At 41.3% G+C, this 25,422-nt stretch overlaps 1 protein-coding gene across 2 annotated transcripts in view; it reads right to left on the minus strand.

The window, feature by feature from the left end:
• Positions 1–15,392, minus strand: part of LOC137887319 (MAM domain-containing glycosylphosphatidylinositol anchor protein 1) — a 167,810-nt gene extending 152,418 nt beyond the window's left edge. For both annotated transcript variants that reach the window (XM_068730194.1, XM_068730193.1), the window contains exons 1-2: positions 14,837–15,392; positions 13,513–13,602 (exon numbers count right to left, since the gene is read on the minus strand). In XM_068730194.1, coding sequence (XP_068586295.1) covers positions 13,513–13,579 — 67 coding nt within the window. In that variant the 5' untranslated portion in view covers positions 13,580–13,602; positions 14,837–15,392. The remainder of the gene's footprint in view (positions 1–13,512; positions 13,603–14,836) is intronic.
• Between the last annotated feature and the right edge of the window lie 10,030 nt (positions 15,393–25,422).

A 25,422-nucleotide genomic window follows, 5' to 3' on the forward strand; every position in this document is an offset into this window, starting at 1 on the left:
GATGCTTTGCACACTGAGCCCCCCCCCCGCCTTTGTCTTTGCAAATCTATACTCTCCATTTCTTTCATCCACCCTCATTCCTCCCTCCGTTCCCTCCTTCCTTCCTCTGCGGCCCACTTCTGCATAGATGCATAGAGGGAATGGCAGCAGCAGCTTCAATAATTCACTTCCCCTCAGAACAGGTTGTGTTTGCATTGCAGGGTGCTGCAGGCGAGAATAGAGAGGGCGAGGAAGAAAGATTAAAAACAGGGAAGAATGAAGAATGAAGTCGAAATGGATGAAGACTTTGAATAGAGACATAGAATGTAAAAGACGAAACACAGCCGAGGAGAACGACCATTGTGAGTAATCATGATGTGGAAAAACTAGAAAGAGAGAACTTTTTTTCAGAGGGAGGAGTCGGCTCTTTTCTGGTCGCATGCGTGTCTCCCAAAAGGTGAGAAAGAGTAAGATAATAAATGAGAGAGGAGGAACATGAGAAAGTGCAGAAAGGGAAAAGGGAAGAGATGAGGATGGTAAGCCAAAGCAGCAGAAAGGAAAGGCCTATCACTGAAACATTTTCCTTCTGCTTCTCATCAATGCCTCACAAATACGCACTAAGTGTCAGAAGTCTCTGCCTCCAACTCTGCCAGCTCTTTTAGATCCACAGTGGTGTGTTTGCGTGTGTTTGTTGGAAGCACTTTATTCGATTGTTTAATCCTTAAGCTTGGCTTGTTTGGGCGGAGCAATGCCATTCAAAATCAGATAGCCATGGGACCAATGTGGTGTGATTCAGGGAAAAAATACTATTAACTCAAAATATATAGTGTAGTTTTACTGTTACTGTTGTTTCATAAGGTTTCATTGGTACTATTTATTAACCCTGCCCTGTATATCAGCTGCTTATGCTTGAAAATAACTACATAACTACAAAACAAATAGAAATATCATAAGAGCTGAAATTATGAGTCGATTCACTGATTAGTTGATTGACTGAAAATGAATCAATCAATTTTGAAGCAATAAATATTTATAAGGACTTGAGTCTCATTGTCACGTCTTAAAACATATGTATTTTTCCAACAGTGATTTATAACAGTTTTGCGAGGCAAAGGCAGATGTTGTCCTGTCTATAAGGACGCATACAGAAACGCTTCTGTGTTTAACATTTTTAGCCATAACTTGGAGGACTTGTTGATATTAATATATTTTGGACTGTTGGTCAAACAACAACAAAACAAGACATTTGATGCATGAAGATGCACTTTTTTTGTACTAATGTTAGACATTTCATGGGCTGAATTAAGTGGAACAATTTAAATAAATGTTAGTTGCATCCCTAGTGGAAATGCAAGCTGAAATATGATTTTTTTTTTTTTCATGAAATCTTTCCTGTTTGATGATGAATTTGAAGCAAAGAATATGGATGAGTCCAACAAACTCAGCTGAAGTTGCAGGAATGGAAACTTAATTGCATTGTCAAATATTTGATTGAAGTCTCTTGTACCTGGCAAAAAATAACTAAAGTTTAGGTTGCACCCTCATTCCCACTTACACTCTCTCTCTCTCTCTCAGCCCGACTCGTTCTCTCGGTGTCCTTTCTCATTTTCTGAGCCCCATGTTGGTCTAGCTCTCTATCTCTAGGGAAGCCTTTCGTCTTTTAGCTGCTCTGTATCTGGCCCTGCCCTTTTCAATGTCACTCTCGCTGTGTCTCTTTTTTAATACGAGCCTTACAATCTGCCACGTGTCCTTTTATTCTTCTTTCATAAGCCAGATCCAAGTCATTTCATTGAATGTCCAATTGATGTTATATTGCCGGAAGTGAAAAGGTGTTGGTGTTGATAAATCAATGAGGTGATGAATTTCAGAGAAACAAAACATGTCAATTCGGTTTCACATGCAAAACATTGAAACCGAATAAAATAAGCACATCACAGCTGCTCAGAAAACCTACAGTGGCTTGTGTCTGCATTATTGCTGTATGGCTGTGAGATCAGCTGACCAATCAGAATATTGCAGTGTGTATCTCTGGTTTCTGTGAAAAGTGTGTAATTTACCTGATACATTATCTTGCTTAACAGCACTTCCTCCTCAAATATGTGAAATTATTTTCTATGTGGGGTATTGAGCCACAGGCATTATAGTGATTGAGTTTGTAATATTATTCTCATACATGCACCGGGAAATAGTAGTTCTCATGTATTTTTTTCCCCCTGTCCTTACTGATCTTGCTTCCATCTTGCTCCAGTGAAAACTCCTTTTCACATTTTTACAAATGAATACTTGAATCGTCTCCATCTCATGAGATTTTGATTAGAAAAGACTTCAATTAACTGCAGTATTGATTCCCAGCCAGGGGTATAGTACTTTTGCCCAAGGGAGTTCAAGAAGAGATTGTAACCGTGTTAAGCCGATAAGAAATAAACTTACAAATATGATTACCAACTACCAGCTGCAATAGATCAACTGCACACCAGTCACAGACTTTCTGTAACACTCCACAGATTCAGCATTGCACTCTTGTAATATTGTTGGAATCATGATCAACAGTTGTCTTGTTAATTAGGTATCAAAATCGATGCCACAGAACCAGGGATATCGTATTTTTTATTCCATGCATTAACCTGCCGCCTACATTACAATGCAACTGCACCAACAACAGCCAGAGCTCCGTGTGTTATAACAGTAGTGGCTAATGTAGCCTCAAGCTGCCAGCCTCAAGCAAAGATGAGGAGCAGGCTACAGAGGTCTGGTAAGCTCACTTCTTTATAACTACAGCGCAGATAACACCCACTGAACTTTTTTTTTTTTTTTTCATTTTTAAACTTGTAGTCTACAGCCCCAACCTACATTGCCTCAAGTGACGCGGCTCCTCCTGGAGCCACATAAAACTTGTTCTAATTTATGCAGTAGGACTCTACAAGACCTGCACACACATTTTGATGTGTAAAATCAATTCCAATTGCACAAAAAAAACAGTCGAAGATTGTTATAAGTAATTATTAAATGGTTACATTTTGAGCTCTTTCCACTTTAAGTGATAGTAGAAGGAATATAAATGTAGAAAAAAGAGACAAGTTCCAGGATCTATTTGTAGACATTGTTGTAACAATAAGCTGTTTTATATAGCAAATATAGCAAATAGTATGAAAAAAAGCATCCACAGATGCGTGCAAAAATATTTTTTTTTATGAAGCAAGCTTTTTGTTAGAGACCTTCATGTCAAGAATAGGCAGCAAATTAATGTAGCAATGCACAAAAATGTACTTTATTAAGCCTGCAGAAAACTTGTGTGAATGAGTTGAACTTATGTGGCTTAAAGCGATTTGTAGTATGAAGAGCTCTCCAGGCTGAGAGCTGTTGTTGATCCACTCTTTAAGAGTATTGCAACCATCGGGTCTTAATCAGGATTTCGACATAAGTGTTTTCCTGAATAAACTACAATACATTTGATATGCTCTGAAATCTGATGTTTACAGCATTTATCTATGCTTCTTCTATCTTGTTGTATATATTGTGTATTCTGTACATTATGTGCCGATTAGTGTTTCTTGACTATCTCCATATTATAGACCCTGCATTTTTGATTTGTTGTCCATCATACCTAGGACTACAATTCCCTTGATGTTTTACCAACACAAATGTTCTGCATTAAGGCTGATCAAGTGATGTTCCTTGAAATTATTTTTGCACTACATTCACTGGCTACCTATTCTTGCCTTGAAGGTCTGTGATTAAAAGCTTGTTCTATAAAAAAAAAAAAGATTTTTGCACAGATGCTTTTTCATGTTTGATAGTCAATAGTTCAAGCACCTCAGCTTAGTCCGATACCGGGTGAGCAGTGTTTGATTTTCTATAGCTAATATTATAAAATAACATATGGTTTGAAAAACAATCAAATGCACTCATTTGGAACATGATGGGTGATGTGGATGTGTTTGAATTTCTTTTGTAGAGCAGTGGGGGTGCGTCAGTCAAGAAAGGTGTCATCCACACTCAGCTAGGCTCTGTGTGAGCTGGGCGAGGTTTGCATAGAAATACAGTAAATTTATTCAGATTCTTCTGTAACAGTCAAATTCCAGCCATGGTTAAAACGTCACTTCTCTTCATCCAATATAACAAGCATTTAATTGAATTCACAATGAAAACAATTATTACATTTCAGTCTCCTGTTTGTGTCACCTACCTTCACCCAAATCAAACTACCTTTCCTTATGATGCACCTTTCCCTCTGCCCTCATTTCCTGAGGTGGTTGCTCGTCCTGGCTGCCTGCATGCTCCTCAGTGTCAGCCCTCCACCCTGCTTCCCAAAGCCTGTCTTCAGCTTTCAATGACAGTGTGCGCTATGTCCTATATATGCAGTAAGTGGAGAGGTGGGTGGATGCTTGCCACTGAATCGCAGGATGATAGCGAGAAGATGACAGGGCTTTGGAGGAGAGAGGTGCTGGGTGTAAAGAAAGGGAACTTATGGTGAGGAGAGAGGGGGGAGGGACGCGAGGAAGGAAAGTAAGTGTAAGGGATGTATCTGTTGAAAGGGCTTGGATGAAGGGAGAGAATTAGGATGGAATGAGGATGTAAAGCATAGAAAGGGTGCATTTTATCCCATTTTGACACGTCAAGGGTAGCTATATGGATGGCTGGGAAGGAAAAGAAGATCAGAGAGAGGAGAGAGGAAGATGACAGGAACATCTTTCTTGACAGGTAAAAGTTTAGTAGATGGGTAAAGTCAAGAATGAGGCAGGAGGAGGAAGAGAGGAATCAGAATGGGTAGCTGGTGGCAGGTAAATTGCTACACTGACAACATGGGGACTTTAACATATCCGACAGATTATACCTCATCTCCTCTGAGCCAGTTGAGATGCACGGAGAAAGACAGGAACGTGTGAGAGCAGCTAGCTCAAATTTGAAACATTTAAAGTGCCAGAACATTTTCTGGAGGCGGGGGTGGAGTAGTTTGTTGCTGAAGGAGAGCAAGTTTAATAGTGAGAACGAGAACTAGAGAGAGAGAGGGCGAGATCTCCAAGCAGCACGCGTCACTGAATTATTGAGGCCAGACGTGTGTAGCAGCAGAAGATAGATTTCCAGTGTTGATCCCTTCCTGCTGTCAGAAAGTTTAGTTGAACACGACCAACTCCAGCAATTGTGGTTGTTTTGATGTTGTTCGGGGGTTTTCAGAGCACACCACAGGGAGAGGCCGAGCATATGTGGGCGGAGCAGCCTCGAAAAGTGTGTTTTGAGTAGAGCGTGTGTGCTTCCTGGCACTCTTTAAGTCGGAGCATATCTGTATGATAAGGTTTCCCAGGCAGTCAGTGGCACATGTGTGCAGGTTTTCTATGAAGTGACAGATCAATATATGCCTGTGTGGAGGAGCGACAGGCGGCGAGAATGGCTGCCTGTACGCATAGCATTATGCACACTGTGAAACCCCACCATTTGCTCAGTGTGAGTCAACAATGATATTTTAAAGCTCCCTGAGGAGATTTACACCTACTGCAAAGACTGGCACAGTGTACCGATGCAAACAGATAGGGGCTGGCAAAAAAAATTAAAGATAACAAAATAAAATCCCATTAACCCTTATGTAGCGTATTCTAACCAACTTCCAAAGAAATAAGGTTTTGTACAATTAAGGACAAATGTTCGCCAGACTCATGAAAAAAGTGGTCAAATGTTTTGCATCTTACATCTTGCATCTTACATCCTGAAGGATGCATGTGCACTTTGATTGGATTACTTGTATGTATGTCTGTATATGTAATGGGGAATGTTTTTCTGTTCTCACCATAATGTCTTTAAAAGCATGAGCATGATTTTGTGACACCACAACTAGTTTGGAAGCCAATCGTGATCCAATATGCAACGTATAAGAAGAGTGTGCTGTGGAAACAAGAAGCCTTCAGCGCACATACATTGAGGATGGATTCTGGATTTTTTTCAATGAGGTAGGAGGAGTAGGTGTAATTCTAAGAATTATTTAAAAGGCAATTGAACTTTTTTGTCAAAAAGAAAGAAAAAAAACCTTCAGAAACCAGTTGTCTTAATTAAAACATGTATCAAAGGAATATTTAAAGCCACTGAGACCTGTGAAACCCCCCTGTGGAAGTAACAAAAAAGACACTTTGGCAGACAGAAAATGTAATACTGAAATATAAACTGCACCTATTTTCACTAGTCCACCAACAAAAACTCCATCCGACTAATTTGAAAGATGCTCTTATCACATCTAAAATCCAACACAGCGGCTTTGAAGTTATGTTGAAAACATACCCTCACAAAATTCAGAATTAAAAAAATCAATTACATTCAAATAAAAAGTTTGTTAAAAAGAATGATTTCCAAGACAGAAGTAAGTGCTAACAAAGGACAAGATGGTGAAAGAGAAAGCAGTGAACAAGAAAGAGAGTGACAGTGTGAGAGAAGTGCAGGAGGAGGCAGACGGTCTCTGATGTAAGCCATGTTCTCACCGCTGTTCACAACCGTCCTGTCGTCTTTATGAATAAGTTAGATGCCAAATGTTCCCTCCCTCTCATGTCCATGCAAGCAAACGCACACACCAAAACACACACACATACACACAATGAACCTTATTTGTTCACTCTCAAGACACTGGGATCAGGCCCCATACACACAGTACAACTTTTTTTTTTAATTGCCCTGCATTCATAAATTGTGTACAAAGACACATATGTCTATATTCCCGCATGAAGCTGAGCCAGTAAGAGCTTGAAGCTTGATAATGTCTGACAGAGTGACAGGAGCACAGAGTAAACTGAAATGATCGCATTGGGGTTGTATGCCTCCGCCAGCCAGTCATGTTGCAGTTTACATCCATGTCTGTCTAAAATGTCATCACTACATAATTTTATACAAATTGACATTTGTATGAAATTGTTATAATCAGCATAAAAATACTGAGTCATTGATAACGTGTTTTGTGAGGTCACAGTGACGTTTGGCCACCAAAATTGAATCAGTTCAACCTTGAGTCAAAGTGGACGTTTGTGCCAAATAAAATTTAAAATTTAAAATTTGTCAAGGTTTTCCAGAGATATCGGCCAAATCCCAATGTCCCCCCTTACGGACTCACGGACTTTGAGGCGCGCTCCCGCAAAGTCCGTGAGGGTTTAGGGATGTCCCACTGTCAAATCCTCAAGTGTTTGAGGGCTCTCTGTCAGACATTTTGAGCCCTTTATGAACCCTTTCCGTAAGTCAGCATGGCATGCTGACTTAGCCTAAGGAAATTACCCACAATTCATAGCAACGTGACGTTAAACACGGGGTAACCACTCAGCCTGTCTTATTATATTTACACAGAAATATTAAGGGTTAAAGATGGAACAAAAAATAAACTTGAAATCAGATATTTATTTATTTATTCATCAAATATTTGATTTTGTCATCGAAGATGTTTTGACAAAAACAAGTAAATAGATTATATGAAATGACCTCATCTTGTGAGGAAAGAGCCTGAAGACGTTCAAATCAGGGAGTACAAAGTATAAAATAAATACCCACAATTATGCATCTTATTTTTTGTCATTTTCATGGTAACGTGATAAGTTGCAGCAAAGTGCTGTCCCATTCATATTTATACCATTTCAAGCCCTTGCAGCCTCTCATTAAGCCACTTACCAGGTGACATCAATTAAGTCCTTGAGGGTTCAGGGCTTAGGGTTTAGAGAGGACATTGGGATTTGGCCATCATGTTCACGAAAATGGGATGGACGTGAGGTCACAGTGCCCTTGACCTTTGAACCTCAAAAGTTCATCCTTGAGTCGAGGTGGACGTCTGTGCCAAATTTGACATTCCTACAGGGTGTTCCTTAGATATCACATTCGTGACACATAATGCCTCTGGCCACAGCTGGCGCCGGCACGGAGCCATGAAAAGTGAAGTCTTACTGACAGTTTTTCCTACTCACAGGGCACCCACATCGTCCTGTTAATGCTCTGGACCACTCTCATCCAAAGAAGTGTGTGAGTAGGCCCGTGTGTGTGCGTGTGTGTGTGTGTGTAAAACTGACTAACATCCCGGTACAGAGGGATGAGAGTGGGTGAGAGTGAGGTAATGATCTATGAGTTCAGCGAAAGGTAAATGCAGTGAGAGATGTTTGTGCACATGCATGTCTGAATGTGCACATGAACATTGTGCACGTGTGATTGAGCGTGGATGTTATCTGCATGAACAAGAATATAATCATCCGAGGGAGTGGAATACAAAGAAAGGAAATAAAAAATGAACAGATAGAAAGGAGGGTTACGGGATGATTTGTGAGCAAAAAATTATAATAATTCTGCCGACACTTCAGTACAGATGCATGCTGCTGGAGCCTGCAGTGATTCTCAACATTTCACTCCTCCTCGTCAAACTTCTTTCTGTGATTTATTCTCCTAACTTGGAAAAAGCAGTAATATCTTTAGGGAGTATAGATAGTAAAATAACATCAGTCTGTCAATCTGTATTTATTCATACACACTGAATGCAGAGTATATTGAATGACTCACTCTCTCTAGCCATTAGTTCAATCAGTTATACTCTCCACATCTCTCACTCTTTACTGTCTTTGAGCAAAGAAGTGAAATCAACTGTTGGTTGGAAAAAAAATCATCTTATGTGTCATGTCTGTTGAAAGAAGCCACCCACTGCCCACCACATTAACTATTTACTTATTTATTAAACAAATGCAGGTAGACAGCTTACACTAGGTGTTATCCTATACATACACATAGATTACTTTCCAGACTTTTTAAGGAGATATATCACAATCTCACCTCACTCTGGGACCCGGTGTACCTGACTGCCCACCTCTACCTGCTGCTTTGTGCCCACCCGGGGCTCAGAGTGTAACTGGTGGGAAGCAGGGTGATAAATCAGACCTCCCAAGACGTTGTCTTAGCACTCTTATCCTTTAGCCCCAGGTAGCAAGGCTAGTGTAAACCACAGTCAACATATCACTTTGGCCATGGGCCTATGGCTCTGCTGCTGACCTGTAGGTTAATAGAAATGTTGACAGGCTCTAATATCCAGTCACCCATACAGAAAAATAGGGAACTAGAGAGGAGAGGAGGGTAGTGTGGAAAGAGGAGAGGAGGGAATGAAAGAATCAAGGGCAAAAAAGTGGCAAAGAATGAGCTGAGTAAGCATAAAAACAAAGAGGCCACATAGTGTATTGTTTATGTGAATGTTCTCAAGGTATGACCTTTTTAATATTAAGGCAGCAAGGGCTACACTGCTACACAATGGACCTAGTTAACGAGAGAAAAAAAATGGGAGCAAGACAAGACAATTAAAGCGCCATGTGCACTAAAATTTTAGCAGAAGGTATGGGATCAGAGGGACAGACAGAGATGAGAGGAGACAGACACAAAAAGAGAGAGGGGCGATGGACAAAGAGAGGGAGCAGGCAGATACCACCACTCCCGTCTAATAGGTAAAGAGGTTTGCATCTAAAATGTTCATTTTTTAACTGTGGAGAATAATGGAGAATCTGATATACACTACAAACAATAAAGACACTAGGCAACATCAGCTCTGCCAACCCATTATCTTCTAGCTGTTCTGTGCAAAGAATAGCCAACAACACGATAAAGCTTCCTCAGAAGACAAGCCACAGGATATTTACAGTTGTATAAAAACTATTTGAGCACCACTAACTAAATTCCAATGACTTTAATCATACCAAATACAGAGAGAAAGGTCATCCAACAATTGCTGACATTACTGTTCACACGGTCCAATCTGTAAGGCAAAAAGAGAGGTGTGTGCGTGTGTGCGTGCGTGTGTGCGCGTGCGTGCGTGCGTGCATGTGTGTGTGTGCGTGTGTGCCCCTCGGAGTACAGTGAACAGAAATAAAGCAAAGAGGTAAAGAGTAGGAGGAGGATAGTAGGTGTCAGATTGTGGGAGGTAGGAGATTATCACCATCTCTAGCTTAATGCTTCAGTCTCTTTCTATCACCGTCTCCCCTCCCCTCCTCCATTGCCTCAGAGCCACCAATAAATTATGGATGCTTATTAGAAAAGGGCAATATTCAGCATCCAAAATAAACTCAGCAGCAAGAGACATAAAAGAGAGAGACGCAAACAAAAAGTGCTGATGTGGGGAGAGGAAGAGTTAAAGTCACAGGGGAGCAAGTCGCCAGGCCAGTTAAACCTGGAATGATCTCTTTCTAGGTCACCGGCTTTCAACCCATGTGCCATGGCGAGCTACCGTACAGTAGCAAGTAAAGTGCCACATTCCGAAAATGCGCAAATGTTGGGTGCTCGTCTTCACAGACACACACACACACACACACACACACATAGAGACAGCAAATAAAAAACTAGCAATGTGTTCCAAGCCCTTCATTCTTCCTTGGGCAACATCTTCAAAGTGATGTTAAATTTGTGCGCAATGTCGGTATATTAAACTTTTTCACTTTCTGCCTCTCTTGTAGTGCTTTGTTCTATGGCTAGTGGCAAGGCCTCAACTCTCCTGCTTGCTGCAAGGGCCTTGCTCAAATAAAAAAAAAAAAAATACTGTTAAGGAAAATCATTGATTTAAGTTCATTAAATTCCCTGTTAACAAGCACATAATGAAGCATCATATTGCAGGCTAATGCAGTTTGGATTCCATCTACAGCACAAGCTAATGGTTTCGTGTGACTTTGTCGAGCAATCAATAATTTGGTGTCCCTGTGAACTCTGTTGCCTCGCTGAGTGTGATGTGATGCAGCGCCACAAAGATGGAGACACTTTTCTGGTACACTTTGTCTGAATTGATGTCGTAACTGTTGAGTCCTTTAGATGATGAGACACATCCTGCGAGACGGTCTTGAAATTTTCTGAACCTCCCCTAATCCTTGAGTATGTTGAGAGTCACCGCATGTGGATGCCACATCATGCTTGTAATGCCCGGCATTACAGTATATCCAGATTAAATTAAACTTGATGTATATGTATGCAGGGATGTTTGTTATCGGAGTGTGGAGAAGCATGTAAAAAGCTTATCCTAAATAAAAACTGTCGGAGAGAAGAGAGAATACCAGTAAAAAGTGCATACAATAAAATGATCTTAATAAATGTGCTTAATGTGAAAGAAACCTATGCTCTGGAGCTTTTCCTGTAATAAAGCATTGTGTTTCCTTGGTGCACTTGTCTGTCCAATTCCTATTTGAGGGACAGGTGTTACAGGCTTTTTGACAGCCTATCAAAATCCACAGAAGTACAATCAATACTACACTGCTGCAAGAGAAACGGTGACTGATCCACAAGTCCCTGCTGAGCCAGCAAACTGTTGCAGTGGGAAGAAAAGTGTGTCTTCTGCACAAACACGTCCCACTCACACATGCATGCACACACACACACACACACACACACACACACACACACACACACACACACACACACAGGTTTGTCGGCTCACACACTGCATTTGGCACGCAAACTCACATTCGTACTCACGAGCACGGACACCTGCACGCAACAGAATCTCAGGCGTGAGCTGACAGAAACGCACACATCCAAACACACCCCAGAGAAGGCTACAGTAAATGAAGCTCACAGCCTTCCAAAGCGCTGACATCAATCAAGCACGCTTACACCGTTCAGCTCCCGACGGACAACGAGTCGCATCTGTCTGCTGGAGCAAGTGCTAAACAATTCCAGAGTGAGGGAAACCATTTTATGCATATCTGCATATACACAGCGAGCGAGCGTGCCAAACTTGTTGGCTCTCTTCCCGAGCTTCCCTACTTGTGTTCTTCGTTGCAATTGTGCAAATTGTGAAGCTATTTGTTCTTTCTGAATGACTCTTTTTAATGATGATGTTTTACCTATACATGAAACAGTTGTTGCGCAGGTGCGTGCAGCTGAGCAACACCACCGCACAAGCCACCTGGGAATCTGGGCCTGCAAATGCTGGCCAGCGCGATTCCCACAAAGCTTTGGGAGGTTTTTTTTGTCCCTCAGCAGAGACTGAAAGGTTGCTGTTGTACATAAGACAGATAACCCTCTACACTGGGAAAAACAAAATATCATTGCAGCCTCTACCATTGGCACTGACTGCATACCTTTCTGCTTCGACCCACTGCTTATTTGTGACAGAGCCCATGAGGCACGGATGCACAAATTCTTCATGACAATCAGTTTACCCTGTGGAGAAGCCCAAACTGTTTCATACAGTTATTGTGAACAAAAATAAATGAGGACAAGAATGCACCAGGGCAAACTGGAGATGTGAGCCTTCTGTAGGACAGCGTAACTAGATCAGAAAAGTCACTCCACGAGGAGACAACTGATTGAAAAAATGAAGACATACTCCTACAAAATGATTGCTAGCACTAAAAATAACTACGGAAACCATATATTCTTTTTATTTTTTTAATATGTATGCTGGAAATATTTTTGAAAGCAGCATAAAAGATTTATGGTAAAGCTGGCTTTATCAAAGCGGGTTCAAGAGCGGGTAAAATAAATGATATGAAGTATATGTGATGCCATTTAAACTCAGTTACATTATCTTTCATTGTAAAGCCATGTTTGACATTTCCTATAAAATAGATAGAGGAAAAAATACCTATTTCAGTATTGTGTATAAAGGCATTGGTATAATGCTTCTACTGGTGGTGAAGTTAGCTAGCAAGGACTTTGACATGGGTCTACATGCTACAGCAAATGACAGTTTGTCAGCATTTCTCAGTGTGACAGCAGGCTGCGGGATTGCTTATGACAACAGCACTCCATGCTACTAAACAGACCTTGTTTTCAATGGCTGCCACATGCCTTCAAACATCAAAATCAGTATTAAAGCTGACAGATCAGTTTGTGTGTTTGCCTTGCCCGAAGGGACAGGAGGATGCATATCTGGCCTGTAGCTGAAGAAACTGAGCCTCTGTAGTACAGCGAGAGGGAGAGTCTTAAGAGGGAACAAATCTCCGTTTTATCCTCAAAAGCACAGCGTGACTGTCCTGTTTAACCTGACAAAGGGAGCCACGTCTCATCCTCCTGTTGTCTGTATGTCTGTGGGTGCAGTACACATGGGAAAATATGGTGGGAAGTTAAATAGCCAATTATAACTATTCAGTAATAACTATAAACCTTGATAATTTAAAGTTTGATGGTACTTTGTGTGATAAAGCACAAATCTGTGAGGCTAATGTGGATTTTTGCCATAAAAATTAATATTAGCCTAAAGATGGAATTACATTGGATTTACAGTAGGTGGGTTTCCCCACCACTACATCGCTGGATGTTTTCCCAGCCGCCTCCTGTCCTGCGACTTTTAAGAAGCAATGTCTCCCTTTCAAATTAATTTGCTGTCGATCTCCCTGAAGCCATTCTCGCAGTACTTTAAACGCCAGTTATTACACTGCCTCCTATTAGTGTATTGTACTGAAGCACGGACAATATGGGGAGCGGAGCGGCCCTTAATTAAGGTTATGGGCTAATAATTGGACAAATTAACATCGCTGCTGCAATGGCGCTCAGTCAGCCTGCACTAATAAAGTATGCATTGATGGGGTAATAGGAATACATTTGTAAATATCAAGTTCTTACCGTAAACGCCTTGGCCCCAGGCAAGAGGATAGACACTAGAAAATAACAAAATCCAGAAAAGCTCCATGTTCAGCTCAGTTCCGTCATAACCTAAGAAAGAGGGGGACACAGAGAGAGAAAGACTTGACGCTTTGGCAAAACTGTCTTTGTTACACTCATGCCAATAAAGCATAGTGAATTAAGAGGTGAAAACAGAGGCTGGAGGGGAACAGCCTGCAGATGTAGCTGTGACAAACAAGAGGCGACAGCTGAGTGATTGTTATCAAAAAGGAAGAACAGGTACTTTCAATTGCTTTTTCATGTTCAACTGCGTCTCCTTCAACCCCTTAAGCCGTGAAAATAATATCACAGAGCAATTTGGCTCCCGGCAGCACAGCCTACATAATTTTGTTCGACTTAAAGAACGGGTATTACAATCACAAATCATGGATTATACAAAATTTACAAGCAGGGCTGAGTGTGTGAGAGAACTGGGGATTGACAGGATTGTTAAGCATAACTAAACATCCTCCTCACTGAAGCCTGGGTGGGGGGGTGGGGTGGTAGGTGTTGTCATGACAGGAGACTAGGGATCGGTCTATTCATGGAGGATTAACTACAACAAGTGGGGTCATGAACGTTAGACCCCCCCAACACCCACACACACCGTCTTTGCTTCAGATCAATAGGCTACAACAATTCCAACAATGTTTCTGCAGCAGCAAGAGGGTGATGGGTCCACTTCCATAGCCAAAAACAACACTTTTTTGTTTTGTTTATCCCTGTATTTTTAGCACCGTCTTGAACAATATAGAACCTGTTGGAAAACCTGAAGAAAAAAAAGGATGAACCGCAGGTGGAGTCAGGGGCTAACGGACCCTCTTGTACGACTCCTCTGACAGAACATGAAGATTCCCTGAGACGGCTCTCCCTCACGTTTGTCTAATATGAAAGTTTTATTATAACATGCATGTGAGTTAATACCCCGCATTAATGTCAGGATGCGCTGAATGAGACTTGCGTATACTGACATGTAGTCGAGTAGAGCGCTATACTGCCTGCGTAAAAATAAATGATGCAAATTTAAGAAAGGCGAGTATGAAGACCAATCATTTGAATGTCACCGGTGAGACATAAGTGTTATCAGAGTAAAGCTTTGATACTGATGTAGAACAGAGTTAAATCAAATAGCCTACTGCCAAATTTAAGATGTTCACAAATATGTGCACATTGTCTTCTTAAAAATAAACACAGACATGCAAAGTCAATAAATAAAACCTATAACCCTGACAAAAATAAATCATGTAGTCTCCGCACAGGCTTGTAATCCCTGCCGCGTCTCTACCTTGTCTCAGAGGTACCGTCCTTTGGGTCAATCTGCTACCCGGCGCCGCGCGCACTCCTAGCGGCTCAGCGAAGAGGATTCCTCGGCTCTCCGTTAGACCGACCCGCCTTCGTATCTTTCCACAAAAAGTTATATATCCTCCTCCAGCAGGCGTCCGGTGTTAGCTTTACAATTCCCGGGAAGTGTAATGGAGAGTTTTCTGAGATCCCAGACCTCTCAAATTATCTCCTTGATGTGCTAAACTTTTATTTTACGCACGGAGAGAAGCGGGCAGAGGAATCTTACCGCTGATCGGTTTCCCCAAGAGAGTCCCTCTTCTCAAAAAACACTTTTCCTTTGAAAAACTCAAGCAAGGCTAGTTTGGCAAAAATCCTATAACCCTGTCTCCTTTTGTGTGGGTTATTTACTTTTAAAGGCGTGGTTGAAATGGCTTTTCTTTCTGTCTCTCTCTCTCTCTCTCTCTCTCTCTCTCTCTCTCTCTCTGCCTCTGACCGGTGACAGTCTAGTGAAGCCCTTCTAACACAATCGTGCGCTCTGAAAAGGAGCTCCCCTCTGCTCGTTCAATCAGCGCTGTGTCTGTGGAGTCCAAGTGATGCTGGCCAAGTGGAATATGTGCGCAGACTGAGAACGACCGCCCCTGTCTGAGAAGGGAGAGAGAGGGATGGAGAGAGGGGAGGGAGGACAGAGGCTTCCACATAGATGCGCTCAAGCCTCACAGCTCTACACGAACAGGTTGTCAAAAGAACAACATCGCTCCCCTCTCTCTTATTTTGTCCCTTCCCGGTCTTCCCGGTTTTCGAACCTGTTGGGTGATACAGGATGCGTTTAAGAGCCGAGGGGGCAGCCGTGGGTTTTTGTGTGTTCCTCTGTTGCCGACGGTTTCGGTGGAGTTCGCCAGCTGCGGTGCCACCAATAGTTAGTGCCAATTAGAAGTGACAGGGGCTCCGAAAGTTTTTCTGCTTAATGGAGGAGCCCTTAACACCATCACCCCTCCCCGTGGACCAATTATTTATGAGAGTAAAAATAGACTGAACGCCCCCCCCCCACCATACACATTTTATTTTTCTCACACACATAAGATCTGGCGCCTACACCCACATCGACTGACCCCCCTCCCCTCTTCTCCACTCATCGGGCCAGTGGGTTTTTACTTCTCAACGTGGCCACAGGGGGGCGTGTTTCATCGCATTGCCACCCTTGCACGTGAGCGTACATGTACTGTGTGTGCGTGTGTGTATGTGTGAGAGAGATAGGTTCTGAAAGCGTCCTGTGTAAAGGGTCCTTGCATTCCTAGTCTCCCCACTGTTGGTTTATCACAAAGCAGTGTCTCTGTGTGCAGCTGGAGTGAAAGAAATAGACACTTTATATATCAAGCGAGTATAAGAGTGGAGCAAGAAATCTGTCACTGAATTAAAGGAATATTCAATTACAGTGCCAGTATTCTTACAATGCAGCAGGTCAGTGTAATCAGCAGGCTTGTAGCTTATATATGTATAAAATGAGATCCTGAAAACAGAGATATTTCACTGTCCAGTTTCGATGTTTCTAAATCATTTATTACGTACAACTATTAGTTCTCCTTCGACAAATAATTCTGCAGGACAAAGAAATAAATCTACGTTTTGACCTTGAGGATCTACTGCAGATGAAAACCTGTTTGGTAAATGTTTGCTCTAGTCCACTTGAAGTACTGAAGAGATGGATTCTGCAGTTTCAGGATAAGGACCATGTTGGAAAGTTAATATTACTAAATATCATGTGGTTGTAACTTGTAATCCATTTTACTGCATAATCTCAGCACATAATGAAACTTTAATATCCCGCAGAGATTTCACCTCTGACAGTTTAGCAAAGCGGGAGAGACCATGAGTACATAACTATTTTAATCTTACAGAAGTTAGCGACACATTATCGTAACTAGTGATTTTATTTTTCTGACATCAAATGTAAGACTTATGTTATACCTGCAGTTGGTGCTGTGTAAAGTTTCCTTAAATACTGCACTGATCACAATCACCTGCAGTCAGTTTTTGTTTGGTCTTAGCTGATTAATGTTTTTTCTGGAACTTAATTAGTAAGTGACTACAAGCACACACACAGTATCATGAATGACTCAACCCTCCCAGTCAAATGTCCATCTGTCTATTCTGCAGGCGTGTACTCTGAACACCTTCATTCAGCTGACAGAGGCAATGTTAATTAATCCCGCATGACAATTTGAAACCGGTTTACTAGAATAAAATTTCTCCAAATAAGTTCCTTTGCATCAGTGCACCAATCCTGTGAAGTGGGAGACTTGTTGTTGATGTTAGCATTGCCAAAATAAATGATTTGTTCCTTATTCTTGTCATAATAACCAAACACAATTAGAGTATTTGAACTATTTTGTTATTCTACTGAATCGTAATCATGATCCCTGGGATCAAAGTTTTTAGAAGAACAAACTCTTACGCAAGGTGCTTTGTGCCTAATAGAGTGGTAACATCTGTACACTTCAATCTAGGCAACAGTGAGCAGTAGACATTCAGGGTTTTTATCCAATATTCCTAAACAGAATCAAGACACTCAGTAATTACTTAGCTCACTCAATCCAAATTAATCTTTTATTTAGAGTAAACAAAATCATGGGATCTGGCTCAAGTATCCGTCTCTTTCCTTCCCTCCCTTTTACTTTTTGCCCCTCATATTGGGCTGTAGCCAGCAGTCTTGGCATGTCTTGCTGAGAGCGTGTCATCGCTGCTTAAGGCAATGAATCTCAAAAGACAACATGTAGGAACAACCTTGGGTGGCAGCCACACAAACACACACACAATCACCCCACTACACAAAACCATGTTTTTGCAAAGAACTGCAGAAGGCTTCTGAGAGAAGCAATAATTGCAGTGGATGCAGTGAGCAAACAAAGAAGTGAACGCAACAACAACATACTACACCAGCCAAATTCACCGTTATGATTCTGCTGCACTCTCACACAGATGCACTTCTCATCTTTGAGTCGCTCGATGGAGCTGCATGGTCACTGTGACAAGGACATCCTTCCTACATGTGTTAAAAGTTAGATGTCACCTAATGGTTAAGTACTCTGTTGTTTTGTGTGTCACTTCAGCTGGTAGCAAGTTCATGTGTAAGTCTTATAGAAAGTTACAGATCAAATACACTATATTCTTTCAGAATTTATTTTAAATTGTAGTGATTTATTCTATTATCATTGCTATTTTTAGGTTACTTTTTTTAAATAATTGTAAAAATCCATTATTTCCAATTTTCTATTTTTGTAGTTATGGACACACTCATATTTCAGATTAAAGGTGCCCTGTGGAGTTTACTTGTAAACAAAAAAGATGTTAACATTCAGTGTTACTGACAAAGAAACATTACGTGTATCCTTGCACTTTAATAAACGCGTTGAATGAATTTCCTTCCTCACAACACATTTGCAAAGCTGATTTTTAAGTGTTTAAAATCTGCAAGGTTTACAAGTTTACTAGCTAGCAGTCTTCTTAACTGCCTTCCTTGGCACATTGCCGAGCATCTTACTGCCACCTGTTGATCAGTGGAATGTGAAACGTGTGTGTGGGATCTGCGTTACACAACAGGGATCCGCTCATAAAGAAGAGGGCAAAAAATTCTGCAGAGTACCTTTATAATAGCGAAAGTAAAAAACTACTAATCACACAATGAATGAAATGAAATGAAGGAATTTAGATTCAAGAGACATGCGTGGGATGATCCTATTGGTTAAAAAAAACAAAAAAACAAATAGTTTAATATGACATTCCTACATGATTTAAATTAGATTTCTTTATTTGTCATTGCATGTTATCCAACGAAACTTTGTTTGAACAGTCTGTTCTGTTTAGCAGCATATCAAATAATCTCACCCATACTCAATATATGATTATGACATATAACTGTATGTTATATGTTATATATAATGTAGCTGTACTGCCGAATGTGATAACCTAAGTGGTATAGCATCAAGTAAAAAAGACATAACGCTTTATATTACAGCCTGCAAATTACTGCTAGGAAACAACAAAATACTTAACTTTATTGCTACAAACATGCAGCATAAGTGAATAGGACAAGACCTTACAGAATAATTGGGTCACAATTTTGCATTTTGGGATGTAGAGATTTTGAAAAAGTACTTGTGATTGAATGTATTTGGAATTTACTGTACTCTCCATTTATTGAAGAGTAAGATACTGCAGAGCTAGGGAAATTACAGAACAAAACGTTTTTAAACATGGAATAATCATTAAATACTATGAGGTATTACAATATTCACAGATGAAAACAGAATGAGTCCCGTGGCTTTTAAAAGCCATAATTAACATCAAGATAAATAAAATCCCTGTTGCTGTCTTTGAATGCAGTATGTCTCCAGCCCAGACTGTTATTTTTGCAGCCCATCAAAGCACTGCAGACTGTAATGTGATCTGAGGTGCTTGGTCAAAAAAAATTCTGGTACCATGCTCAATAATTGATGTTCCCATCAGTGTAATTCAATCAGAGTCTAAAGTGCTGTATATCAGCACCAAGTACTTCCCCACATTGAAACAGTTAAATGGACAGAAAAGATACACTTGAGACTGCCGATAATTTCATTGTGTGTGTGTGTGTGTGTGTGTGTGTGTGTGTGTGTGTGTGTGTGTGTGTAAGAGTGTGTGTGTGTGTGTGTGTGTGTGTGTGTGTGTGTGTGTGTGTGTGTGTGTGTGTGTGTGTGTGCGCGCGTTCGGCAGAGATGCTGGAAAAAAGAAAAGCAATATAACTCTGTTAAACAGAGATGTGATAACAGGCATCTCAACTTGACAACTCAACACGTCGATACACAGACGAGGAAGGAAAGTGGACGAAGCAAAGGACTGAGATGATTCGGAATCCCGGAGAGAGATTAAAGACTGACATCTGACGATGGAAGTCCAGTGGCTGACAGGGTTTTGTTGTCTAAATACACAGAGCAAAGATCATGCACTCTTACCCCGGTCCTATGAGCAACTCTTATTGAGGATAATTCTATCAACACTATACAAGCTGTATAAATATCCGCAAAACTCTAACCAGACAGTTAAATCAGCAACAGGTATAGGTAGAAGGTTAGAAGGTTCTTCACTTAGGTGATCACCTAAGACCCCACTGCACAACGGACACCAAGTGAAAGACCTGCCAAACAAAGCTAATTGGCCTACATAGTATAGCACAACCTGCAGTGTCTCAAGGGGGAAAAACAGCTCACCATGCATGAATGTCCAGATAGAGATGAGGATGAAGCATTTAGAAGTCATAACTGTACCCCATAACACTTAGTAGCCACCATTTCACCTTGCAAAGGAGGTGAGACCTCCCAGGGTAACACATCAGTGAGACTGGGACAGGAAGGGCAACAGAGACAGACCCTCTTTAACCACAGGTCATCATCTCATTTATTGTGCTGCTGTCTCAGTCACTGAGAGAAAACAGAAGCCACATTAATAATAGCCTTTTTTCTGCCGTTATCTTAGTGCATATGCATATTCTTCATTTGGGTTTTTTTGTGTGTAGACTGACAAGTAAACACTGAACACTGATGTTGCTGCAAACCCCTTACATCAACCACATTCAAATGTATTGAGTCAACTAAATCTGATCATGGTAACTGAAGAATGATTAAGGTAAGGTTAAAGTTAGGAAACAACTACATCCACACTACTACACAGAGCTAAATCAGTTGAACACTGAATGCAAATCGCTACTGCACAATTGTGTGTGTGAACATAATTTGCAGGAGACTGGTATTATGTGCATTTCACATTTTGCTCAGTTTCCTTTTCAAATACATTATATTCCTTTAGGGCAATTTGACAAACTGGCAGCCATTTCTCATTGACAGTTTTTAAGATTCATTTATTTTGAAGATATGAACTATTTTTTTCTGACTGAGAGAACAAAAAGGCAAAGGGTAAAATGGGCAGACATGATTAACAGGCTGGTAACAGTATCACAGAAAAGTTGATCATTGACAGATGGCTAATAACCAATGGCTATCAAAAGCTACGCTCCTTTGACACCATGAAAACTGCTTTCCATAATGTATAGTAACAGAGATCCTGTAGTCCTCTTAAGCTGATGGATAATGTGTTGCATCTACACAGCCTCCACAAAACTAAGTAAACAAAGACAACAATGATCCTCATCAGTCACAGAATACAGCCTCATTTAAGTAGGTGTTTGCGCACATGTGTAGGAAAGACAAAGAGAAAGACAGACAGAGGAGGCATAGCTGTCCACGAGCATGTGACACCAGCCGGTTCTTGTCAAGCTCTCCACCCTCTCCATAAACAAACACCTGCACGCAGACACACATTTACGTCCGAGAAAGGGTCATTTTTCACTGGGTAATTGGCGGCGAGGCACATTGCCCTTGGGATTCGATAATTCATAACCTCCTCCCATCCAATATCGGATAGCGGGTAGAAATGGGCTGAGACAAGGGGTGGTGTGCGCAGAGAGGAAAGGGAGGGGGCGGCTGCATCATTAGAGAAGAGAGGTAATGGCTCTTATTGATTCTGCCCCGCCGGGCCCCCTCACCATTTCATGTTTAAAACAACACTGATCCTCATTACCAAGGAAGCCGCCATCGCCCTGATAAGGAAGAGAGGGAAGAGTGAGAGAGATGAGGTGAAAGGAGAGTGAGGCGAGAGAGAAGGGAATAGGGGAAAAGACAGCTTTAGCAGGAAAAAGAAAGAAGGGAGGGAAAGGAGATAGGTGGGTAAGGAGGAAACAATGAGGGAGGAAAAGGAAGAAAGTGGGTGCACAGCTTGTGCTTTGCTGCCTCAGTTTGAGTGGTATAAGTAATTACTGTCACCCTTTAATGTGTGTAATGCAGTATTACTTGTTTAAATGTCTAGCCCTTCTTCCCCCTTCTCCATTCCACCCCCTGCAGTGTGTAATAAGGCTAAAGAATTGACTCAAACACAGACTGCAAGGATCTGTCTAATAATTCTCTGTGCTATTATCCTCTCTTTGCTGCTAACACACAGCTCTCTCTCTGTGTTTGGCCACAGGCAAACACTATCATTACTGCAACAGCGGTATAAGCCCAGCTCTAATGTCTCTCTCTCTCTCTCTCTCTCTCTCTCTCTCTCTCTCTCTCTCTCTCTCTCCCTCTCTCTCTCTCTCCTTGACTCTTTCCAAATTTGAGCTTTATTAGAAAGAGGTAATTTGCCAGCTCAAATTGCTCCAAACTCACAACTGTAGGATCAAATATCTTATTCATTTCCAATCCTGTATTTGCTGGTATTCAAGGACTAACTCCTTTGTTTTTGTGTTTCTTATTAGTCGGTCGTGCGTGCAGCTGAACTATAAATCCAATGATAAGATGCCTCTTGTATTGAGCTTGTGCGTGATTATGTGTCCGTCTGTGCTTGTTTGGTGGAACGGGAGGTCTTCATTGCACAGAAAGTCGTCCTCATCAAATTTTAAGACCAATTAAATTCCTTTACTTGATATGTATCCTGTTAACATAAATATGTTTTCCCAGCTACCTGAAGTTTAAAATAGCTAAACGGGTATGATAACACAATTCCAAAATGCTAATCATGTTCTTTATAGAACAGCTACAGTGTATTGCTATTCTCATGCCACAACTGCTCATGAACTTTGGCATGGTTGCATTATTGGTACAGAATTCAAACTGGCATATTTAGATTCATATCAATTCATATAGCAGAACTATCAGAGACAATCAAAGTATTATATTTACCTCTGAGATGAAGTGGGGTAATGTTTAATGGCGGCTTGCAAACCACCTTTATACCACAACATAGCGTCTGTGTCGGGAGTGTTATCCGACCAATCCAAAGACGAGGATTGTAACCAAATAAATCTAGTGATACAATGGTGGCTGGGTCCGCCCACTTACTGTATAAAAGAAAAAAACACTTGCTAATATTTGTTTACACTTTGGCAAATTAGCACAATTACAAGTACGCCAAATAAGCTATGAGCATTTCTTGTTTGCAGTATACCCCCAAATGTACAGACAATTAATGTACAACAACACACTCACTATCATTTGATACTGAAGAAAACTTGATGATTGATGTTCTGAAGTTATTTTGTATAATTTCTAAGCAGTTTTATGGACGTTTATTCATGATGAACATTGGATAGTGATTACCTCAGGAAGTGTAAGTCACAGTAAATCTAAGTATATGTGTATCATGTCAGTGTGTTCAGACTACGCACTACTCACACACCCTCTGACAGGCTCATATTAGGTAAGACCTGCATTCTTGATGCATGGTACATCATCAATCAATTACAAATGGCAACCTGTGTCTGCGACAGCATATCACCATGTCAATCTCTCTGATGTTTTTCTGAATTTTTCTTTCAATCTTATATTATACAGTAGAATTTATTGTGGTATTACCAAAGAAAGTCCACTGTAAATCAAACGATTGTATGTATTGTCTTCTTCTCACGTCTTCTTCTGCACACTTTCTTTAAGATGAATGCATCCTTTGAAATCCGAATCACGAGTGGTCTTCAGGTACATTTTTCTATTAGCCAAGCAAAGCTAAATAGCAGTTACTGAAGAAGTCCCCCATTTAGCATTGGATAATTTATCCTGCATTAGTGTAACCATGACGAAGAGAGAGCACACTGAGAAAACTCATATTTATCAGCCACTGGTTATCATAACATCTATTGTGATCTATTGTGACCTAATGGCATATCCATTCATTTACCCATTTTATCTGCATATCCAGGGCAGGGTTGTGGTGGCAGCAGGCTAATGGAAGTATTTATATTCGACCCTCTCCCCAGCAACATTTTTCAGTTTCTCCTTGGGGATCTAAAGGCGTTGCCAGGCTAGATGAGATATATAATCCCTCCAGCGTGTTCTGGTCTACTCCGGGATCCCCAACGAGTTGGAAGTAACCAGAAAACCTCTTAAGGGAGGCGTCTAGGCATCCTGATCAGATGTCTGAACCACCTCAACTGGCTCCTTTCAACACGAAGGAGCAGCAGCTCTACTCCGAGCTCCCTACAGAAGTCTGAGCTCCTCACCTTATCTCTAAGGGTGAGCCCAGCTACCCTAATGAGAAAACTCGTTTTGGACACTTGTATACGCAATCTCATTCTTTGGATCACTACCCAAAGCTCATGACCACAGGAGAGGGTCGGAATGTAGATCAACTTGTAAATTGAGACCTTTTCCTTCTGGCTAAGCTCACTCTTTGTGGAGTGTCCGATGCAATGCCTGCATCACTGCTGACACAATTCACCCGTCAATCTCATCCTCCATTTTCTAATGGCCGAGGAAAAGAGTAAACTGAAGCTATCAAATCAGATCATCTTTGCAGCAGGGGTGTAGAGCAACAGTGTTGAATGCAGAATGGTAGATCTCTCATAAGGGCTTTCACTTATAGATGTTTTGTCCTGGATAAAAGATAGTCTTAGAAAACCGTCAGCTTCAGCTCCTCAAATCGCTTCTCTGCTTTTTATCCCCACACTGCAAGCAGAGGAGTCTGGGCTACCAAAGCAGTTAGCTGTCTCTCTAACCATGCCCTCACCCCTGCTTTCTCTCCAATGCCCTCTTACTCTGCCCTTGTTCCCTAACAACAAACAAGCAGTCGACACCCTCCACTCTCTTTCAATTACGGGTCCTTTCTGATGCTCGCTATCCCCATACAGACCAGAAGGAAGAGAAAAGGCAGTAAATTGGAGAGGTCGACCCCCGAGGGGATAATCCTTGATCTGTGGCACATTGAGGGTCAGCTGTTTGCATTCTGCATAGAAAATTAGCACATCATAAGTAAGGAATCAGAGAGACTGATTATTCTGATTAGCCATGCATTCTTCTATCCATCTAACCCAGTGCAACGCTGCCATCCACTCAACACTGCACACTACACACAAAGCCTGGCCGTCCAGCCATCAGATCCTAAGATAAGCTAGCTTAAGGGCAGAATGTCCACAAAGCAGAATGCACACAGAAAATCATCAGCAGACAGACATGTCAGTACTCGTCTTTTGACCTCACAGATAAACCACTAACTGTATCAACTCAGTCACAGCCTGAAAAGCCATCATGCCACCAAAGCGGCGCAGCTGCCTCTACATGAAATGCTGTGTGTGTGACTCGAGCATTAATAAATAATGATTTGCCACAAAGAGTCTGTCTAGGTCTCCGCATTCTGATCTCTTAGATGTGCAGTCGCCATCACCCAGTCTCTGTGTGTGTGTGGTTACTAGTGGAGACATACTTTCCGCAAAATGCCTCTATTGATGGTAGTCAAGTCAATGGCATCCTTGCAATAGTCATCCACACAGTCAATTACCTCACAGAAAGGCGGGTTATCTCCCAGATAGCTGGCAGTGTGCCCAGAGTGTCTGTTAGGCATGAATGTCTTTTTTGAAACAGCTCCTTTTTTTAGGAAATAATAAGAATTCAAATATTGGGACTGTCTGCAATAGACACTAAAACATGCAGAGGAACTGAAGTCAAGTGAGGAGAACAGTTTCTATTTGTTTCCCATTAACTATCTCATCATCTTAGGTATTGGTTAAGCAGATTTGACCATACATGTAGTTGT

The sequence above is a fragment of the Cebidichthys violaceus genome, unplaced genomic scaffold, assembly GCF_023349555.1.
Source record: "Cebidichthys violaceus isolate CVI_PGR_0920_01 unplaced genomic scaffold, fCebVio1.0.p SCAF_5, whole genome shotgun sequence".
In the NCBI taxonomy this organism is placed as follows: Eukaryota; Metazoa; Chordata; class Actinopteri; order Perciformes; family Stichaeidae; genus Cebidichthys; species Cebidichthys violaceus.